The sequence below is a fragment of the Cryptotermes secundus genome, unplaced genomic scaffold (genome assembly GCF_002891405.2).
Source record: "Cryptotermes secundus unplaced genomic scaffold, Csec_1.0 scaffold508, whole genome shotgun sequence".
Taxonomy (NCBI): domain Eukaryota; kingdom Metazoa; phylum Arthropoda; class Insecta; order Blattodea; family Kalotermitidae; genus Cryptotermes; species Cryptotermes secundus.
Window position 1 is genome coordinate 1,314,409 of NW_019733326.1, and position 23,445 is coordinate 1,337,853.

Consider the following 23,445-nt stretch of genomic DNA (forward strand, 5'->3'; position numbering starts at 1 on the left):
AACTTCTACCATATAAGCGAATAATGAAACACATATGGACATATGGTATACAGCTGTGAGGCTGTACAAAGCCATCGTACAAAAAATAATTCATAGACTTCAATCCAAATTCTTCCGCTCAGTAGCTAAACACCTTGGTATGTCTCCAACTTTACTATCTACAATGATTTGCAAATCCCGTTCGTCACAGAAGAAGTACATAGATTGTCAACTAGGACACAATAACAGACTAGTTGTAGAAATTAGGAACCTACCAAATGCAAATAACAATATAAACACATAAGAAAACATAACATACGTAAGATAGTAATACGAATATTTGTATATTACAGATAACAGTGCTGAAAACAAGAAGTAGCCCCTGCAACACTACAGACATAGGGCGAGTAACCCTGAGAATTTTAATGTTTAAAACAATTTTAAATTAGAACTGAAGATTTTAAAAGTGCCGGTTCATAATATCAAAATTTACGAGTGTAGGCAACAAAGATAATGCGCAAAGCAGACAGATATCAGCGAAGTAGATTCTGATAAATCGAAACCCGTCGGTAACGACGGAAAGAACAATTGTGAAGACTTATGGTTTTAAATTTTAAACTAATAACAGCTACGTAAGTGCATACAACTGATGATGGCCGTTTGCGGCCGAAACATGTAGTGTAGAAGAGGGCAAGACAAAAGAACTACAATAAATTGTTGCACTTGGGACGGTGTTTATGTCATATATCGTATAGAGTGCAACGGGATGCTTAACTATAATATTGCAAAAAGAAGATTCAGGATACAGTGGCCATCTGACCGGTCTGACCTTGTTGTGAAACAAGAACTCGAGTGGCGTATTCTTCCGACATCCCTTTATTATTCAACGCCGTAGCTACAATTCAACATAACTATAGCATAAAATGTTGATCAAGTAGTTTCACAGTCGGTTCTTTCGTGTTAACTGCTCTCACTAGTATGTCGAACTGTCCGTGCTGACTAACCACTGGCTTCTATCAACACACTGCCCTCTGTCGGCTTCCACTTCCACGGCTCCGCTTGTTATACATCAAATCGGAAAAGTGGGAAACCTCCCCTCCAGCACCACATCTACTGTTACGTCACAGCGGGAAGTGTTTACTGTCTCGTTGCCTAGCACAGTTCCTCTTTTTTGCGTCACAGCGGGGAAGTGTTTACTGGCAACGTGTGCGTTATCGCGTCCACGATTTCCAACAGACCTAGCACAATCCGCAGGTAAGGAAGATAACTATATGTGTATACTAACATTATCTTACAAGAGACTTGAAAGTATATGCTGTGAAACAAGGGGTTCATACCTAGGTCGGACTGCTGAGCACTACCAGCGGTGAAATAATCCGTGAGAAGTGTTTGGTTTGTGACCTGTGTCCATAGACATCTGTGACGTCCGTGACTGTGGTAGAACGCCATTTTCTATATTGTTGGGCTGAAAGGGAGTAGAGGAGTAAGCTATGGTATGTTAATGGAAATTTGAGACTATAGTAGGTGCGTTGGAGGAAGTGCAGTCACAATTTCCAAATGCAAGTATGTCTGGAGGAAAGATGGTTGTGTCTGAAGTGAAAAGTATGGCTGAAGATGAGCCCGAAGAGGGTGAAATCCAAGATGATGATGGTTCATTAGAGGACGTAAGCTCCGATGAAGATGTGTCATCTGTTTGCCGCAAGAGAAACCGTGAAAGATTTTATGGCAATAAATTTAATGTTTACCATGTCAGGACGGAGTATGCAGCTCAGTCGTCTCGTCCTCACAATAGCAGTGCCCATAAATCATATAAGCGTAAACGTGTCTCTTCCATTATAGAGGAAAATCAGCAGAGGTTAAGTCCTGTAAAATATAGAAAAGAAACGAATAAATCTACTAATGGTGTTTATCATGTGGCTTTGAACACCGTTGCTGTAGATGATCGCAGAAAGGAAAATAATTTTGTTGATAGGCTGAATGAATATCAATTCGTTATGCCTAAGCAGGATATCAAGGACGAAGGTGAGTTATAGTTCAAAGGAATGAATGTTGGTCGATTTTGTGTTGGAATCTAGTGGTGTTAATATGCCAGTGCTATCACCTTAACGTGAGCATCAGACCCAGAGGTGTCTTTATATGTGACTCATTTGTAAAAATTATTCAGAATGGGTAGAAAGAAACTAATTCAGTAGTCTGATCGATAGCTTGTCATTCCGGTTTCAGTTCATGAAAGTGTTGTGTGTCACCATCACGTGCAAGGTGTACCAGTCAGTTTTTCATGTTTAAGCAATATTACCATGTTGATTTCTTTAGATGAATTCAGCAAGGTAAGAATGGAAGCTAAGAAAAAATAAGTAATTTACAGTTTCTGGAGTGAGTTGGAGACATCAGGATGTAACATCTCTTCTCACTCGCTGTTTTGTTATTGGCATATTTTAAAACTAGTGCAATATGTGTTACTTGTTTTTCACTTACATCTAGTGCATGAAGTATTCTTTGATCAGTGCATACAGCTTTACTAGTAAAAGTAATGCATATTTATCTTATATTTAGCATAGGTTTAGATTTTTCTTAGAAATCTAAACTCAAATATTGTAACAAGATAGTTCTTGTTTGGCCAGTTTTTTTAAAAAGGGCTGAGTATTGTTTGTTAATTGCATGCAGTATCATAATGCTATCTTATGTAGAACAGAGGGATTGTTAAGTCTTCAGAGTATGCATCGTATTGGGAGCTGAGTAGCTTATTTGGTATTGTGACTGGACTGCAGGGTAGATGATTTAGAAGTCATGGTTTGATCATTGGCAGGATGAGATTTTTCTCTTCACAGCAGTCATACTGGCCCTAGTTTCCACTGAGCCCATTTTCACTGGGTACCTGTATCTGTTTTCCTGGGAGTAAAGTGGCCAGGGTGTGAAGTTGATCACTCAACTTCTGAGGTTAAGAATGCACGTTCACTCCCACACATGTCTATGGTATAGTGCTTAATTAAGGTTGTAATTACTGTAATTGTGTTATATATCTTAGATCAGCAGTTCTTGAACTCATTTGATATGAGCCTCTCTTGGTGTGAATAAAAGAGTTCGAAGCCACACATCATATAAGAATGACTTAAATTATGATTTGAGAATTTCAGAATCGATAAACTAATGAATATTAAAGATGTTAAGGGGTACTTTTCCATTACATTGTGCATTTGTGGCCTTTTAGGATTAAAATCTGGTCAATGTCAAAATTAATTGAACATGTGTTATTGATTCTTTTTTCTGTGGGTCTTAAGAAAAGCTTCACAGAGGAAATGTTCACTGTCTTAGGTAGTACTATCGTGATCACATATTTCCAGTTTTCTCTCTTCCAGTACTTCAGTTCCCTTCCTTTGATGCATCAATCATAATTGTCATTATTACTGATGTGCTTAGTATTGCCCCACTGTGTGAACCAAGTCTGTTAAGTTTATGAATCCATAAGATGCAAAAAATGAAGATATGTATGTGTGTAGCACAGTGCTTAGAGGACGTGCAAGAGACGTGGGGCTGCTACCTCACATTGAACTGAGATGAGCAGTTATTTTACATTCTTTGTGGGTTTCCTGCAGAACGCTTTGCTGTTTGGATAGGCATCAGATGAAAATCTTGATGCTTTTGTGTAGGAACTGAATCAAGGTCATTTAGTAAGTGTTTTTACTGACTGGGTTCTAGTTCCAAACATTTAGGTCGTGAATAGAGTGTCTTTCTTCTTACAGTTGCCCCAATGTATATTGTAACATTAGCGGAAAACATGAAATTTTTTGGCAAGAGTAAATAAAGAATTTCTGTTTGGACAGAATGTCATCATGAAGAATGACATGGTAAAGCAAGTAAATATTCAAACATCAATATCATCACTGAATTAACAGGAATTGAACTTCAGTAATTGTTGCCTGATCCATGCTTTTGCAGTCCATGGTCTGAAAACCTCTCGTTAATTCATTTGAGCACTTTGGTGAAGGTGTCACGTGCTTCCTGCAAAAGATCTGTGTGTATATGTTTGGATCTACTTCACAACAAGCCCATAGTCCAACAGACAGAACCCACTCAGGTCACAACAGAAGCCAGAGATGCTGTTTGTTGTTACACATACATTCCAAGCACGACCATAAAAAATCTTGAAACATGGTATACCTGGAACGTGAAGCCGTAAACCCCAGTTTTGTGTACAAAATGCTGTAAGAGATTATTGAGAGTAATGTTTAAGCCTAGTACTGATTTTAGGACAACACCCATGTGGAGGCGGAGTCGAATACCTCCACCGTGACCCTGCGAGTCGTAGGAGGCGACGAAAAGAGCAGTCTCAAATGTGAGACAGTAAAATATGGTCACAAGTACCAAGGGACTTGGACCCGAGAAAAACTGTGCTGCCAAGGACCAGCAGCATATACAAAAGACAGACCCGTCCTCTCATCAGAGAGGGCACCCAACAGAAACAAGACCGTAACTGTCAAAGAGTAATAAATATTGGAGCTCAGAACCAAGACTTACTGACTGACTGACTGACTGACCGACCGACCGACTGACCGTCAGTCGCCATGTGACTTTGACTTAGGACATGTTTTCTGAATTTCAAACTGCAATGAAGATGCTTCAGTTTCATTGTTAATTAAATTCCACATAAACCAAGTTTCTTTCTCAGGGACATTTGTGAACTTTCTGATGGTTGACAGTTGATAATGTACTGTTTTGGAATCAACTAAAGCTTACCACTGGATACTATCTTGAGTCAATCAATTAAGCTAATGACATTTTAGTACAAAGTTCAGAACACAGGTACCTCTTAGACAACTGTTATGCCGTTAAGAGGCATAGTTAACTGATTTGCTTAGTTGTCTTAAGCACTCATGCTACTGACATGGATTTCTGAAGTTGAACATATAAATAAGTGAGAGCTCTGTCTTCTGGGGTATAATGCCATGTAGTTCATTGGAAGCCAGCTGATATTTTGGAGGAATATGACACCTCCATCTTCAGGTTTATAGAATAAGTCAAGCAAGAAACCAGCATGAAGGCAGCTGGAAATCAAAGCTCTCACTTTCAACTGACTGTGTGGCGTTAAATCCCAGAAGATATAACTCTTCATAACTAATGCTGTGAGAAGATCAGGTCCTACAAATAAACGTGATTTTATTCCCCTCTGTATTTTGCTTTCAGATATTGTTCAAGAGAAGGAGAACAGAAGTGACTGCCAGAAGGAAACCAAAGTTAAAAGAATGATTAGGAGAAAACAACGGCATTCTCTCTTAAACAGCCCTGAGCCAAGACCATCAATATCCAGTGATATCAAGACTGACTCTAATAGGATAATAGGACCAGAAGAAGAGGAGAGAAAGAAAAAAGATTCATGTACAAAATTAGGAACAAAATCTAAAAGTTCACATTCTAAGAAGAGATGTTATTCTCCTAAAAGAGAGAAACATCGGTGCTCAAAGAAGAAAGATGGTAGGAAATACTTGAGCAAAACGATTGAAAAGAGTGATTGTCCTGGTAATGGAGCCCATGGAAGCAGCTTATTGATGAGGCTGCAAGCAATGATGACGGTAAACATGTCAGCCAGAAAGGAAAGAACTCCTGTTGTAAGTGTAAAGAAAAAAGATGAGGACATTGTTAAAAGCCAGGAATTGGACAATGATTTGAGGACAAATTCATTGCCGTCTCTTGACGCAATGAAGTTGGACGATGAAAATGAGAAAGATTGTTCAGAGAAAGCAGAGATTGTGGGTGAGACAAATCAGAACCATCTTTCTGGACAAACTGAAGACATTAAGGAGTTGCCTGATACTAGGAAGAATGAACCATTGGTTATTACAATAGAAGACAGTGACAGTGAGTTATCAGTGCCTGCCAAGATGCTAGAATATGACTCACCAGAGAAAGTAAATAAGAAGGGAGAAATGAAAGCAGTTGAAAGTGAAACAGGCACAAAAGGAACAGAGTATGAAGAAGAAGATGAGGATTTAGTCCAGCTGCGCCTTCTTGCTTTACAATCCCACCGCCGTAAAGAGACTTCAAAACCAAGGGTGGAAGATGATGAAGTTATGCAGTTACGTTTGGCAGCTCTGAAATCTGCTATCATAAAGAAATGTCAAGTTAGAAAACAGCGTGGGATTACGTTAAAATCAAAGAAAATGAACGCACTAGACAGTCCTGGTCTTTCAGATCTAGAGAAGAGTAACATCAAAGATGACTTAGGTGAGGAAATACTGAGACCAGAAACCGCTTCCATGGAAGCTGTCCAAGGTGAACCAGACGAGACTACTGCCCTTGTGGATATGGATCTCTCCCACACAGATGATGAGTCAGAATCACAGAGTGAGATGATTATTGGTCCTGTTGATATACCCTTGCCTGGGAATTGTGAAAGTAAATTTTTACCATTAATCCCTGAAGATTACAGTACACAAAATGTACCTTGCATTAATGTGCCATTGGTGAAGACGGTTCATGAAGATAACCTTGTGCATTTAAAAGGGGATCAGAAGGATGATGTGGTGAACGCATGGAGCCCTGCAGTTACAATGTATAGCAGTCCTGACTTGGAAAGCTGTCAGCTGTCAGGAACGTACAACAGTAATGTACAGATTCCTTCACTGAATTCAGTTGGTTATTCCAACTCTCAAGTACAATTTCCCTCATCATCACCATTTCCACAGCAGCAGTTATATCATGAGTTATATCAAAGTGATAACAGTTTTGATCATCCAAGTACACACCTAGATGTTACTACTTCAGAGACTAATACATTTGACCTGTGTGCATCAACTGGCGTGCCTGGTTCATTTGTGTCATCAGATGTAAACTCATCAAGTTTTACTTATGATGCAATGTCGGTTTCTATGGTGGAACCACACATGGTCAGTGCAAATACGTTTATTGCCAGAACGGAGTCTCCATTTCTGGAAACTAATTCCATAGGACTGGACATTCCTCGAGCAAATTCTGCTCCTGCCACAGAAGATCCACAATTTCCTGGAATAAGTTCCATCACACACAGAACAGACCCCGAGGTCCCAGGAACAGATTCTGTTACCCCTGTGCAGTTTCGTGCAGTGGATTGTGGAGCTGGTTCTTGTCAGAATAGAGTCAGGATCAGGAACATACACATGGATTTGAAGAATAGTGTATCTTTGAAGAAATTGCCACCTGCCACACATATGAAACCAACAGGCAAGGCTGAAAGTGATCCTAGTGCAGTGTGTGCAGTGCCTACAGGTCTGTTTTCTTCTAGTCTGAATCCTCAGAATCAGGAATTAAAGAGAACAAATGCAGAAGATCTTTGTCGGAATTGTGTGTCAGTACCTGCCAGAGAAACTGTTGAAAACAGAGCAGATTGCAGTGTCCAAGAAAATTCAAGTGAACCGGAAAATATAGACCTCTCCAGTATGATTATTTTGGATGAGGTTGGCCAGTGCTCCTCACCAGAGACTAAAGTGGAAGTCTCCAGTGAACCAGTTGCATCGAAAAATGAAGGCATGTCTCGACAGTGTGACAAGAGCTCATTGAATGTGGATGAAGATGAAGAAGTGTTGAGAGCTAAAGTGTTGACAACACTAGCAAGGAAACCTTCCACATCTGCTGCATTTTTGACAAGTAAACCCAAAAATGTAAAAGATAATGCAGTTTCTGACACCTCAAAAGTGTCTTCGAAGCAACAAATTGAAACCAGTGCTCACTCACTTCCTGTTTTGCCTAACCACATATCACCAAGCAGTAGTAACAGTGTACAGCCTGTACAGAAAACTTCAGTTAGTCATAAAAAAGGAAAAATGCCATCTGAGCTTTCAGTTTCCCTGCATGAATTGAAACAATGGAATAATGTTTACCAGCGAGTGCCTAATAAGAAGGTAGAGCATTCTCAGAGCAGTCTATCCAATTATAACAAGGGAAATATCATTAGAACAAAATACTGGAAGAGGTCAGTAAAGAAAGGGTTCTCAGGATCAAACACAAAGCAGATATTGACAGTAGTACATAGGAATCCTGTTCCTATGAAGCAACTTACGGGACCTTCAGCTGTTGCAAGAAAGGATCCCCCAAACATGGATCTGGAACTGAAGACCAGAACTGCACAATTTAAACCTGTTGATAATACTGTATCGAGAGTTGTGTTCCGCCCCCGGGTACCTAAACCAACTATGATTCAAGTGACTGTGCCAACAACAAATGTTGATGATAAACAACGTAAAAGAAAAATTGCAGCAAGTGTTGTAAGTTCAGTGGCACCTGTACAGCCAGCAGCACAGAGGTTTGTGATACGTTTGGGGGACGATTCAGATAGTCCAGATGAAGAGGAGAAGATACATCCGATGTCTCAGACCCCTAAACGAAGATGTGTGATAAAAAATAACTCTTCTCTTTCACTGTGGCCTGTATCGTCTTCAAATGTTCGTACTGCACCATGCGATCAAGTTGTGAATTGTGACAGTAATATTGCTTCATCATTGTCACATCCATTGTCTGATAAACAGAATACAGTACCAGTACTGACACAGCATGTCACAGTTTCTAGAATAGCGGATGATTTTGAAAAAAGTGTGGACATATTTTTGAAGCAGCAACGGAAATCACAGGAGGCTACAGCAAAGGAGATGCCAGACGAAAATGTGGGAGGGAAAACAAATCAGGTGGTCTCATCTGCTACACCACTGGTAAGAAATATTTTCATGTCCATGAGCTGCGTTCCCTCTTATGTTACTAGTATGTGACAATAAGTTTTTCTCTAAATAATTTAGGTTGTTAAAATTTTATAGAAATAATCTTTTATTTACTCACTCTTTTCACTACTAACTTCATTGAAAAGTTTACGTGTATTCCACTGTAATTTTAAGTTAAGCTGTTAACCAGTAGTACCTAGCATGACAGTGTAGTGACAGTGCTCCAGACTCATATTCTGAAGGTGCTGAGTTTAAATCTTTGCCAGGACACCAGCTGTTCTGGACTGATATCTTATGGTTTTCCTCACTACCTCCAGGCAAACACCAGAATAGCATCTCCTTCCAAATCCTTTACAATTTGTTGTTCACTAGTCATCCTGTTTGATGCTGTGCAGTCAGTATACTGATGGCATTATAAAATAAACCACAGTCAAAGATGAAGTTTGCACATTTACGTATCTTGTATGGGAAACATTATTTTACACGATAGTTAGGTTTTACCACATACTGAAAATGTTGAGCCCAACAAAGATGAACATTTTGCAGTTGTGGTATTCTGAGCATGTTACATGTGCGTGACAGTAAATGTCATATGTTAGTGGGTGAACACAAGTTTTGGGTTGATAATTTGAATTTATTGGATGTTTATAACTTGTAGCTCGCACGCTCACTCACTCACTCTTGGAGCTGAGCCATTCTTGAGAAGCCACCAGTTGTGCAGCTACTCAAGAACTCCCAAGCATTTTATGGGACCCAGAGGCACATTACTGTGCTCACAAGAGCTCTACTGGTTCCTATCCTGAGCCAGCTCGATCCAGTCCACACCATCCCACCCTCTCTCTCTAAGATCCATTTTAATATTTTCCACCCACTTATGTCTTGGTCTTCATAGTGGTCTCTTTCTTTTGGACTTTCCCACCAATATCATATATGCATTCCTCTTTGCCCCCATTCTTGCTACTTTCCCTGCCCATCTCATCCTCCTTGACTTGATCATTCTAATTATACTTGGCGAAGAGTACATGTTGTGAAGTGCTTCATTATGTAGTTTTCTCCAACCTTCCATCAGTTCATTTCTCTTCAGTCCAGATATTCTCATCACCCTGTTCTCAGATACCTGCAGTTTGTGTTTCTTAATGTCAGCAAGCACAATAGATCACTTTAGGTTGCGGTGCAAGGGCTGAGAAGGCCCACCCCTTATACATTCATGCATTCATTCATTCTTAATATTAGAGACCAAGTTTCACACCCATACAGAACCACAGGCAAAGTTATAGTTTTGCATATTCTAACTTTTATATTTCTAGACAGCAGACGAGAAGTCTGCACTGAATGGTAATGAGCATTACCTGAGTGCAATCTCCTATTAATTTCCTCCTGAATCAGATTTTGATTTGTTCTAGTCGTTCCCAAATATGCGAACTGTGCCACATTTTCGAAACATCTGTTAGCTATCTTTATGTCATGATTTTGCCTGCATTCTGGTGTCGAGACAGCAGCATATACTTAGTTTTTCGTAGCTAAAAGTGATTATATTTCTCGTAGCTACAGGTGATTATAACAGTCTCACTAATTTACACACTCTTTAAGTCACTACATCTGCACCACACACAGTGTCATCTGTTGGTTATTCTGTTGTCACTGGTTGTTGCTAGGCAGCGGCTGCTAACAGTGGAGATTCCTCAGTGCCTGTCATGAACTGTCACTGCTCACTGTCAGCTCATGACCCTGACCTTTGACTGACTAACTTCTCTTGTTGTTCCTTGTTAAATAGCCTTGGTGTTGACTGCTCAGAAAACACCACTTCCAACAGTTCCTCTCTTATTGCGCATTGACTCGTTGCTACAGGAATGTGTTTACTGCACCATTGCATATTAGTGACCATTTCTACTCATTCTACTGTTCCGGCTTTCAGTTATCATGTTGCAGTACTGTAATTCATTAATTGTAAACTGTACAGATCAATATTTTGTGAATGGCATGACTGTATATCACTGCAGATGTGTCCAGTTTTGTTGCCACTTACGGTGAAAGCATTCCTTCACCCTGCTGGAGTCCAGCCTTAATTAAAGGTATGTAGTTGCTCTCAAATAAAATTCAGGGCTTCTTTACATTTGTGCCACAGGATAGGGACTAAAATTTGTTGACAATTACTAAGAATTCTATTCTTAATATTTAAGCATGAAATTCTGGACAGAATTCTTGACATTCATTTGCCTTAAAGTGTGTCCATCAGTGTTGGGAGGTCACCAAGATTTGTAAGTTAGTGGTTATACAGTGTAATGATGTAGTTCTGCTCTTTGTCACTGTCGGTAAAAATTCCACCTACCTGATGGCTGTCAGATAGAATGGTCTCATGGATTGGTTCAGCAGTTTTAATATCACATTGTGGTCTTGTCAGATTAGATGCTGAATAGACTGGCAACTTTTTGTGACAGTAGCTTCAGTTATGCCATTTTATGGGATATAGCAGAGAATTATTACATATTCTATGCCCCCACAGGCTTGTAGATTGCATGGCTGACAGGCAATGTTTATGTAACTGTCACGGTGAATATTATGAAAATTCAGGTCATGAGAGATGGGTGGACAGAAATAATACTGTGATATATTGACTCAGCAGTGTCAGTACTGGGCAGTTTGGTGTAGTGGTATAATACTCTTAAGACTTGAATTCAGGAGGTGTTGGTTCAAATCTCAGTTAGGACACCTGCTGTCCTGACTGAGGGTTTTCTCAGTGCTTCTAAGGAAATGTACTTTGACTGGAACATGACTGCTTCCCTCAGAATCTTTTCTAATGCATTGGTTACCAGTCATTCTGCTATTCAGTGGCATATAGGCTGTGTTACCAATGGTGTCATAAGAAGAAAGGTTGATGGTGCTGTATTCGGATGAACAGTTGCACACTTTTTTTTTTCTGGTAAATGTGCGGTTAGAACTGAATGCATATTGCAGTGAAAAGTGACAGAATCCAGTTGTGATCTGAAATTGGTATCTCTACCAACTATGCTTGATCCAAGGAAGATTGCAGAAAACTACATATATCTCTTGTTTGAGGTGAACATGAGAGAGATGTGGAAACTGGGGAGAATATTACTCTTCGAAGTACTGGTTTTTTCATTATTTCTGTATGATTATAGTTTACCATCAGATCAGTTCATGTTAGAGTCATACTATTGGTTGCCATTCACAGGGTAATTCATAAGTCCCTATGGAAACCCCAACAGTAATTTAGAATCACACTACCCTTGTAGCCATGTATTTGGTCTACAGAGTGATTCTAAGTTATTGTTGGTGTTCCTGGAGGTACTTGTGAACTACTCTGTATATGGTTGTTCAAGTCTTTTGTTTCACAATTATTTTCCTGGGAATAGGCTATATGTTTGCTTCTTTACCTTTTAAATTTCATTTGGATACATATCATTTTCCTAATATTTTTAAAAACTATAATTTCTCAAAATTAAACCTCACTGCAGCAGACAGTCTGTATATTGCCATCTATAACAGTGGAAGTATTAATTATATATAGAGGCTTTTTACATGACATTTGTAAGTTTCACATGAATTAACTATCCAGTTCTGTATTTTAATAGGTGAAGAATAGAGTAAATGTAGTTGAATTTGTGTATTGGAATACTTTTTCTGGCAAGTAACATCATCCTGTTCCAGGCTGTTCGCCATTTGCCGTCATCTCAGCAAGAGGAGTATCGTCGTCTTAAGCAGCAGATTGCAGAACTTGAAGAACAGAGGAGACGAAGCCAACAACAGCAGCAGCATCAGCAAGAGCAACAGCAACAAAAACAACTGCCACTGCTGTCACCACCACCACCGCCGTTATCAACAAACATGACCAATTCAGAATCATATTCTCGCCTCTCATCACCCAGTCGAACCGCAGCTTTGAGCAGCAGTAGTAACCATCCACTTAGTATTGCGCATACAAACACAACTGATGGAAAGAAAGGAGCGCCACAGAGCAGTGTCACATCTGCAGAGCGTGGGAGTGATTTAGGGAAGATTTTGAGAATGCAGAGTGCTCAGAACAAAAGACCCAGCAATTCAGTAATTTTGAAAGAAGCAGCAAGTGATAAGGGGATAGCTAATGCTGCCTCCCCAGCTCCTGTAATATCAGAAGAAGAGCAAGGAGAAACCTTAGAGAAAGCCAATGACTTGACCGATGTAGTAAGTCAGGAGGAGGAATCAGTGATGGAGTCAAAAGATGGTGTTTTTGAAGTGCATCACGTTAGCATGCTATCTTCATGTCAACATGATTGCTCCTGCAACAGCGATGAGTCACTGGAACAGAAGGAAGCAAAATTAGCAGAAATTGAGCATCAGCTTCTGTCAAAAAGGTAAGCACAGAATTTACTTCTGTCCTGTAAGTGCTACACGCCTCACCCATTTCATCATCCTCGATTTGATTGTCCTAATAATATTTGGTAAGGAGTACAACTTATGGAGCTGTGTGTTGTGAAGTTTTCTCCAGCCTTTTGTTACTTCCTTTGTGGTTCATGTATGCTCCTTGACCCAGTTTTTATAGTGATTGGCTACAGGCTGGATGGCCAGGGTATGATTCCCAGCAGGGGAAAGAATTTTCTCTGCTCCACAGCATCCAGCCTGGCTCTTCAGCCCAGTATAGAGGCAGAGGCATGAAGCTGACCACTCCATCTAGTGCCAAGGTCAAGAATGACAAAGCTATACCTCCACTCCTCAACCCATCATCATGGCTAAGTGGTCAATTATTTAAGCACAGGAATAACTTTACCTTTACCCTGTTCTCAAATGCTCAGCCATAGTTCATCCTGCAATGTGAAAGACAGTATTTCACACTGATACAAAGCAGCAGGAAATATGGTAGGTTTGTATATTTTAATCTTCACATTTTTGTGGAATAGACAGGAAGACAAAAGGTTCTGAACTGAATGATAGCAAGCTCTAATTTCTTCATGAATGCAGTTTTGATTTTGTTAGTATTGTTTTGAAATAATTTCTAGTCGGTTATTAGAGACAAAACTGCCAGTATCGAGTCTGTATAGCATCTGTGTAAATATTTCAATCAGCTTAATACATAACTTGTTACAGTCCCCTTGTTATGACATCACAAATCACGCCTACAGAACTTTTGTCTTCTTGATAAAAATTAAAAAAAAAAGATCATCCGGTTGACTGTTTGAGGAGGACATTATCAGTGCATGCAGATTAATAACATACTGGCAATTGGCTGTGATAACAGTAAGGTCTGTTTAGGTCAGGTTGGTTGCAGTGTTCCCATAGCAGTTGAATGACTTTGCCTGTAGTCACTTGGTTCCAGTAACTTCCTTTTCCATTGTGACTGCAGCCTTAGGATTTCACTCTTTTCTGCCATGAAAAGAGAGGCAGCACATTTTCCAGAATGTGACATATTTGCCAGTCTACACAGCATCACATTGCAGAAGACTTGTGGGATTGTTGATGTTCTAAATGACAACCACGTTGAACTGTAACAATTGTATATATTAAATTGTATAAATTGAATGTACAGAATAGCTGCGAATCTATGTGGAATGTTGGCTGGTCCTCAGAAGGGCAGTTTGTTCCACTGCGAGTGAGCTGGCAGAATTTGCTCCTTCGTAGTAGGCTAAGTCTTACGGCCCTTCACCTGGCCTGTCTGGCCAGTGATGTAGTGCTGCATGCGCCGGTAGAAGCAGCTGCCTATGGTGTGGTTGCAGGAGTTGCGGAAGCTGCATTAGTTGCCTGGTCGCAGAGCGTGGTTGCTGGAGACTTGCGGAAACTACGTCAGTTGCCTGGTTGCAGTGAAGAGCTGATGACTGATCGCTCTAAACTGAATGTGATCACTGATGATTGCGAGCTTTGGGCTCTGCCTTGTATACCATGCTTGATGGGCGGAGCGAAACTTGCAATTGCAATTGTGAGCGCTGATTGGCTAGCGCGCACCGTGATGTAAAAGTGGGCTGGACAGCGAGTGTTGTGTAAATACGAGTGTTGGCAGCAATGTGATTGGTTAGTGCACGTGATGATCTACAGGTGGGTTGGACATCGAGTGCTGTATAAATATGAGTGTTGTCAGCAATGTGTGGCAATATGATATTGACCTAGGAGTGGGTGTTTGTTAGACCCGTTAAACCGCATATGTGGGATGTTCCCACAACTGTAATCTTCATACTCCTAGGACCTCAGATCTCTTTTTGCTTAATTCACCTTTATTGTTTATGTTGCTCTGTTAGAAATGTAAGAGAAAGAGGTGAGATGGGGAGAGAAGGAGCGCATGGAAGTTTAGTATTCATAATGGCTCTTCTTGAGACAACTGTTGTGCTGTGTAAAAAGGTAAAAGTAAAGTTGTCCCTGTGCTTAACTAATTAAACACTCTCCCATCAAGGCCTCTGGAGGAGTGGCTCTATAGGTCTATGTCTTCTTGACCTTGGCACTAGCCAGAGGTGACTGGTCAGCTTCATGCCCTGGCCACCTTACCCCCAGCAAAAGAGCCCCCAGTACCCATTGGATAGGAGGTTGGGTGGACCCCAGAGCCGGTCTGGATCACGTGGGGAGAAAAAATTCTTGACCCTACCGGGACTCAAACTCTGACCCCTAGGTCGTCCAGCCTGTAGCCAGTCACTGTACCGACTACGCTATTCCGTCCCAACTCATGTTGTGCTGTGTAGTCTCTTGGAAGTCAACTGATGTTTCAGGGGAATATGTCACCTCAGCATGGTGCTTGCTTCATTCGTTTTTTTCCCCCCTCAGCTTATTCTTTGACCCTGATGAAGGAGACAACATGTTCTTCCAAAACGTCAGTTGACTTTCAGTGAACTCATACCATTATATCCCAAAAGACAGAACTCTCATGACTATCAGTGTGAGAACCTCAAGTCCTCTGTTGTGTTGTTGTAAGTTCATCTCTTGTGCAATATGGAAGGCTTCATTTGTCAAATTTGATTTCATTCAGGTATGAGGTGCTGGATGAGTTGACAAATATGACAACACTTCTGTGCCAAATAGAAAGGGAACGAGCCACAGAAGAAGAATGTTTGAAAGACCTGCATCGTATCCGTGGAGAACTTCTCCGAGTCGAAGAACGACTTTCTCAGCAGAAGGAATTGCTGTCACATATGCGCAGTGACATGGCAAAATCCCACCGGCTTGTGGCTCAAGGACGAGCAGAGTGTATTGGCCTGTCTAAAACTTGTCTGTCATTAGGAATTGGCGTGAAAGGTCATTCCTATAAGTAAGTACAGAAGTCCATTTGTTTATTAAAGGTTACTTTGTGATGTAACTTAAGCGAGATCTAGCATATTCATATAGATTCACTGGGTTCTGAAGTTGGTATTATGAGTGAAATAGGTTATATATTTTCCCTCCTGTGCACGTCAGAAAGCTAAGAATTCTGAATGTTACATTACAGAATTTATGTTTTTGGGGGGGGGGGATTTATGGAATATTCACATTATAAACCACCTATCTTATGCAGATTTTATATGTTTAAAAGATCTGTATAGTTACAAACTACTACTGAAACCATAGGAGTACAACAGTTAAAAAGATAAAGATATTTCACTGACCCTTTCTAATTACAGTAAACTGATGGTTATCTGGTATCCAAGCATCTGGAATTCTCATGCAGTTGGTTAATTTCCAAGAAAAATGTATTACTTCTTTATAGTCACTTCAAAAGTAAAGTTGCAGTGCACATATATTCACCTGCCATGCGGTAGTTCTCCCACCAACCACTGCAGCGCTGTTCGTCCTTCTTTGTGCAGGTGCCATTATAATTATAGTGATGCGCAGATACAGTAATGGTTGGTTGAATTTGTGATCACATTGCAGTATATCCAAAATATTGTGCTTGTCAGCCTGCTGTACCCCCTAAGAAGACACCCACATGTGGATGTAGCAGAGTATCTCATTGACCATTATGTAGGTTGAATTAAATGCAATGCTTCCAATTTTATGACTTTCCTTGACACGCTACAAATTGTTACATGTTCTGTAGGATCATACACAGATCTGTGTGTTAAACAGTGAAGTAGATGAACATGTAATAAAAGAGCCCATTTCAGGAATTGTTCTCGTGTTTCATTTATTAAAATATCCTCATTAAAAGAAAAATAATTGAGATGGAGGAATTATTTTTCATTCAACCCTCGCACAAATACAGAGGTGGGTTTTGGCAGCTGCCTGAGCATGGAGAAGGATGGGAAGGCTGCCAAGTAATAGTGAATTTGAAAAGAACCCAACCCTTTGGGATTGCATAGTCGGTATAGCAACTGTGCTACAGGCTGGACAACTGAGGGGTTGGAGTTCAAGTCCCGGTATGGTCAAGAATTTTCTTCTCTCTATGTTGTCCAAATGGGCTCTGGGGTCCACCCAACCTCCTGTCCAGTGGGTACCGAAGCTTTTTCATCTGGGGTAAAGTGACCGAGGCATGAAGCTGACCACTCACCTCTATCTAGTGACAAGGTCAAAAAAATGTGGATCTATACATCCACTCTGCAATATGCCTTCTTGGCGTAGTGCTTAATTAGTTAAACACAGGGACAACTTTACCTTGTATCAAACCTTTCTTGTACTCCACCCACACTCTCCATCCTTTGGCCTCCCTCCCTCTCTATGACATAGCCTTATAGAGGATGTAATGTTGAAATATGATGGCTTGTACTTGACCCTGAAACCTCTCCAAGGAATTCCTCTATGACCTTGCCAGATTTGGTTGAAGTATGTGCAACAGTCTGGGAATTTGTAAATGAGAGACAGGTACACACACTGCTTTATGTACATGTAGATTTCTGTTACAAGGATCAGTCCTTGAGAAATCTGATAATGGTTTGTTTATACAGAATGCCTGCAGCTGATTTAAGCACATATATTTGTATTGTTGCTTATTGTGTTCTCATTTTCAGCCATATATATGCATTTATGTATGAAGTGTTCTATAGCCTAAATACTATTTATATTTTCCACATAAACTGATTGTAATGTATAGTTGCATAACTGAGTGTGCTTCTTATTGATTGATTGATTGATTTGTGTTGTATCAGAGTGCCAGCAGGAGGTGCAGAGCTAATGAACCGTAAACTGCAGCAGGTTGCAGCTCAGACGCGGCGGATGTCCAGAAAGAAAGAACATTCGGATAACAGTGATGAGAATCGATGTGGAAGTGATATGCCATCCTTTCTTACTTTACAAGTACCAGTACAGGATAAGAAAGAACTGAGGACAGCTTGCATTGCAGTTGAGAGTAGTGAAGATAATTCTAAAGCGTGTTCTTCCTCTACAATGGATGTGAACGCAGAAAGTATCTCACTCATCCAGTCTACTGAAAATGGCAGCATGTTGTTTTCCAATAGTCACATTTCACAAAGTAAATCTGCAAATTCATCAGACACGCTGGATTGCAAGTTAACAGAGCTGCCCTCCAAACCATCAGTACAGTCGCCATTAAGTGAAATGAGTGAAACAGGTACAAGCGTAGCTGCAAAGTTGGACAGCTGTGTTCAGGTGGAAAGTGATGATGTGGAAGTTGACAGGAGTCAGCCTGCTGTGACTGATGTTGAACGAATGGGTACAGATGTTCTAGGGGCATCTGACATGAAGATGGTGGGAATTGTTGGCAACTCAAAAGAGACAGTGTTGCGACACTTGTCCGAGTACAGGTCACCTCTGGAGCATTTGTATTCAGAAAGGTTGGTGCAACATAATTATCGCTTGTGTGTCGAGTAAAGTTGAGCTACACGGCTTTTGTTGATTCTTTGGTTGTGGCTGCTGTTTTTGTTGTTGTTATTGAAGTGTGCTTAATCTTATGTACAAAAACCACACATTCCTAAGGGTGTGACTGCATTTAGATGTTTAAAAAATTCGTGTTTAATGGTGTAGCCATGCTGTCAGCCTTCTATGGCTGACCTTCCTGAATGTGAAACCTCTGTATCTGCAGTCATTTCTCAATAGGGTAATTAATAGTTTGGTAGAACTAGGATTTATCTTGGAATATTGCATGTAGAAACTCAGTGGATGCAGTGTAGGTAAAGGAATTACACAGCTCAGGACAATGTGAATCAAAACAGCCACTAACAGTTCAATTCCTATTTTATAGACACAGTCAATTTATTAAATTCACTGGCACTTCATGAATGACAATATGGCATTTCTGCAGTTATCACACTTCAATGTTCAGTTTTTTCATAACTGCAATAGCTTAACACACACGGTTTAACTTTACCCAGAGTACAGACATTAGTGGTATGGGTTGTACAAGTACAGTAGTGGTCATAAACTAGCGGAAGTGCAATTAACACTCAAAGTATAAGCCGAAGAAATTCATGGAGAAGTCTGTGCGGGAGAAGAACTAGAACTGGAAATGCCCTTGCCACCAAGAACACTGACTTAAATAAACTTCCTTGTCAGGACTTGCCTAAATCTTGGTTCAAGTAAGAATCTGTAGTTTGGTGTCTGCACACCCAAAATTTTTATTACCGGCTGGTATATCACCACAGTCTCTGTCCATATCTGTGACCCGTCTATTCATGAGACTTAGAAATCTGGCTTAAAATGTCCTGCTTCTGCTAACCTCTACATTATCAGATATCCTTTGTTAGGTCACCCTTTATTGCCGGACATGAGCTTGTATCCTTTGAGAGGTGCCTCCTGCTATCCCCAGAATATGTGTGTCAGTCTTTTTCAGTTAATTTGTTACTACTATTTTGTAAACACTGTTCAATTTGCTAACTTCTCGTATCTCATTTGTGAGATGTCCCCTTAGTACCTGAGACTTTGAGTTAACTTGTTAACTTTTTATGTTTTGTAAAGTGAGAACACTTCCCCCCTTCAGTTGTCTTCTGAAATTTTTTGTTTCACTTGTGAATTTCTAAATGTCCTTAGTCACATTACCCATTATCCATACATGATGTGCATGATGTTTGTTTTATGTTTCTGTTGTTTTTGTAGCCAGGTCCTGGCAGCATTTCTTTTGTGTTTTGTCTGATACATATGCAGGCAGTTTATTTACCTTTCTTCAGTGGAGAAGAATGGCCATATCTGATTTGTATTAGTAATGCATTTTTGACACTCATTTCAGGAATAATGAAAACGGAATATCTGAAAGACAAAACTGATGAGCTTGCAATGAACAGTAAGAACAAGAACATTAGAGACCTGTATAGAGGAATAAATGACTTTAAGAGGGGTTACCAACCTAGCGGTAACTTACTGAAGGATGAGAATGGTGATCTGCTTGCAGATTCCCACAACATTTTGAATTGGTGGAGGAACTACTTGTCTCAGTTATTGAATGTACATAGGGTCAGTGATGTTAGGCAGACAGAAATCCATACAGCTGAGCCGTTTGTACCTGATCCTAGCCCTTTTGAGGCTGAAAGTGCTATTGCAAAATTGAAAAGGTATAAATCACCAGGTAGTGTTCAGATTCTGGCAGAGTTTATTCAAGCAAGGGGCAGAATATTGCATTCTAAGATCCAGAAGCTAATTACTTCTGTTTGGTATAAGGGAAAATTGACTGATCAGTGGAAGGAGTCTATTATTGTACCAGTTCACAAGAAGGGTGATAAAACTGACTGTGGTAATTATCGGGGGATATCACTGCTATCAACTTCATACAAAATTGTATCCAATATTCTTCTCTCAAGGTTAAGTCCATATATAGATGAAATTATTGGGAATCATCAGTGTGGGTTTCAATGTAACAGATCAACTACTGATTGGATCTTTGGCATTTGTCAGATATTGGAGAAAAATGGGAGTCCAATCAGCTAGCTATTCATAGATTTCAAGAAAGCCTATGATTCAGTTAGGAGGGAAGTATTGTACAGTATTCTGATAGATAAAAAGCGTTAATGCCATCTGGCTGTATGTGCAGTTCAGTAGTTCCTGGGCAATTGGATAGATTTTGTTCATGTTCATTATTCAAGAATTCGTCCATCATAGGTCAATGCCCCTTGAACATGATCATTCGAGTTCCAATAACAGGAGCTCCCCTAACCATATGAGTCTTATTGAAAATGGCTGTAATAATTTTCATAAAATTTTTGCAATTTATGAAAATCATTTTCCAAAATATATGTAAAATGTTTTCATCCTGTGTTTTCTTTGCTTTTAGAGGCAAGTCGGAGGCTGGAAGCGAGTGGTGTGGCCCACTGGATCCGCTCGCCATTCTCTGCCCCTATGAGCTGATGGGCAGATGCCAGGATGAGGACTGTAGTTACCAACATCCATCAAAAAGCACCGTGACATGACATCTGAGGACAGACGTACTGAGCTTGGTTGCAAATGTAACATGCTTCTTGACATTTTAAAAATGCCACCATTGGACAGTTGCAGTCTTGTAAGTCTGTCTGTAGACACTAGACTCTTTCTATAAATGTTACTATTATTTATATGAGGATTTATTTCTGTGACATAGTAGGTTCTGTGGCGTATATGTTTTTCTTTCTGCGGAATTATTAATTTAGTACCATATATGGCCCTGAGGTCAACTGAGCCTCTAACAGAAATGAGTACCAGGAATATTCTTGGAGATAAAGGGCCGCCGGCACGTAAGGCTGACAACCTGACTGCCATCTATGAGCCGATTGTCTAGAAAATGTGGGAACCTCAACATCTCACAATCCTATGGGCCTCCACAGCCTGTTACAGGGATAGCTTTACTTTTACTTTACTTTTACATGTATATACACATACTATGTATTTTCTGTTAGTTGGTGTGCATATATATACATTACTCTCCATTGTTTGAAGTTTCTTTATTAACATAAAATACTGCAGTTAAGGTCATTATTGCAGATGCTCTGTTTACTTTAAATTAAATATAGCCAGTACTATTTAGTTATTTTATTAATGAATAATATGCACCATTCATATGAAGCTTGCAGTGAGACATTAACTTCTTATATTAGACTTGTCACTTGTAGGCCAGTTAGATATTATTTATGTAAATATACCATGTACATATTATCTGGAAATCTGTGATACCAGTTTTTAAAAAATTTTGTGTTAGACATCTGTTTTTCCAGAGACCTACTGGAACTGTGACGCAGATTGGAGTGGATGATGATGATAAGGTAACTAAACCATGGAATGGTATTTTATTAGGTTGAAATATTAGGAAGTTAAGTAATATAAATACAAATGAAGATGTTTAATGCTGTCTTATTTGCTTTAAAATGTTGGATTCTTTAAAGGTGCATTCCCTTTTGAAAAAAAAACTACAGTTCTTTGTAATTTGAATAGTCTTCTTTGGATTCTGCTTCTGCTCATTATGAGCTAAAACCTGTGATTATTATATAATGCAGGAGTGAAGTGCTGGTGGTGGTTTCAATATTTCAATATCAGTTTAGCTGCTGAGTTGGGGTAGTGACAGGCTACATGCTGAATGGCCGGCGTTTGATTCTTGGCAGGACCAGGATTACTCCACAGGATCCAGACTTGTTCTGAGGCCCACCCAGCCTCCTATGCAATGGGTACCAGGGGCTCTTTCCCCAGTGGTGAAGCATCCGAGGTGTGAAGCTGACCATTTAACCGACATCTGGTGCTGAAGTCAAGGATGATGGAGCTATACGTCCACTCCCCCATATGTCATCATGGTGTGGTGCTTCATTAATTAAGTACAGGAACAGCTTTACCTATTCTTTTTTTAAGCTGCTAATTTAACGTGTAAATACTGAAATATGTTCTTTATTTCCAGCTTGTATGAAGTGTATCACATTACAGTTTTGATTCATTTCTAATGCTGTCTTTTCTTTAAGTGTTACTATCTTCAGAGAAATGTTATGTGTTCTTGTAATCTGAAGACAAGAAAGAAACATTTTACTTTATGAAGTAACTGATAAACTGCTGTTCTTTTGAATAATGCAGTCATCTTGTCAACTGCCATATACAGTGGAACACTCATTTGTTCCTTGATTTAAGGTCCTTCTCATTTAATGCTGTGTCAGTAATCTCAGTGTTAAATTTCCTCCATATAAGATTTCCCTCACTTTAGTGCATCTTCAGAGACACCTAACTTTGGGGTTTACAGTATATATTTCAGAAAGTATAGAATTTAGAAGGATAATTATTTGTCTGATCGTACACATTTTCTTAGACCAGAGCAGTTTTGTGTGGTGGTCTGTAATTGGCTAAAGATTGTTGAGCCTTCCTGGTACACATAATTCATTTTTGATACCACCCTTTGTGCGTGTTAATGAGGTATGTGCACTTACAGAAGAATACATGATTTCTTCTAACTTCTGTTGCATTGAATTGTGAAGCTGTGTCATATGTAGCATCACGCTCATTCTGGAATGTGTATGATGGATAGGCAGCCATCATAACAGTGAAATCCCCTATTTAACCCTTCCGCAACGGATAGTATTTAAATCTTTTCCTACCGCCAAACCGACGGTGTATTTAATTATTAAACAGAAAAATGCACTTATCCATGAAAAATTTAGTAACTCTCGCAAAAATGGGTATATTGAGATAAAATTTTCACAGAAATATTCATAATGAAACGAAGAACAAACCTATATATATATTGTTTAATATAATTATGATAAATAATATTTTTTTACTCACTCGAACTGCTAAAAGTTGAGTTTGGTGTGGTAATCCTGAAAACACTGGNACTGGTCAATTACATAGCCCAACATCACAATCACTGTACCAGTACACGGTTTCTTTTCTTCTTTTGTTTTTTGTACACACTACACATCGCCTTTGTGGTCTAGCCTTTTTTCCTGATGGGGGAATTTTATTAATAAAATGTCTTTCACGAAGCCGGGGGATGGTGTTATCTGATGAA

General features: G+C 39.7%; 1 protein-coding gene across 3 annotated transcripts in view; it reads left to right on the forward strand.

The window, feature by feature from the left end:
- Positions 1-1,434: 1,434 nt before the first annotated feature.
- LOC111867984 overlaps positions 1,435-23,445 on the forward strand; it is a 25,738-nt gene continuing 3,727 nt past the window's right edge. The window contains exons 1-8 of one of the 3 annotated variants that reach the window (XM_023858253.2): positions 1,435-2,001; positions 5,161-8,654; positions 12,330-13,012; positions 15,604-15,882; positions 17,693-18,337; positions 20,764-20,988; positions 21,677-21,724; positions 22,061-22,160. In XM_023858253.2, the coding sequence (XP_023714021.1) occupies positions 1,545-2,001; positions 5,161-8,654; positions 12,330-13,012; positions 15,604-15,882; positions 17,693-18,337; positions 20,764-20,899 (5,694 nt within the window). In that variant the 5' untranslated portion in view covers positions 1,435-1,544 and the 3' untranslated portion in view covers positions 20,900-20,988; positions 21,677-21,724; positions 22,061-22,160. Of the gene's footprint in view, positions 2,002-5,160; positions 8,655-12,329; positions 13,013-15,603; positions 15,883-17,692; positions 18,338-20,763; positions 20,989-21,676; positions 21,725-22,060; positions 22,161-23,445 lie in introns of those variants that run through there. The other 2 variants (XM_023858252.2, XM_023858254.2) reach the window with 2 other exon arrangements.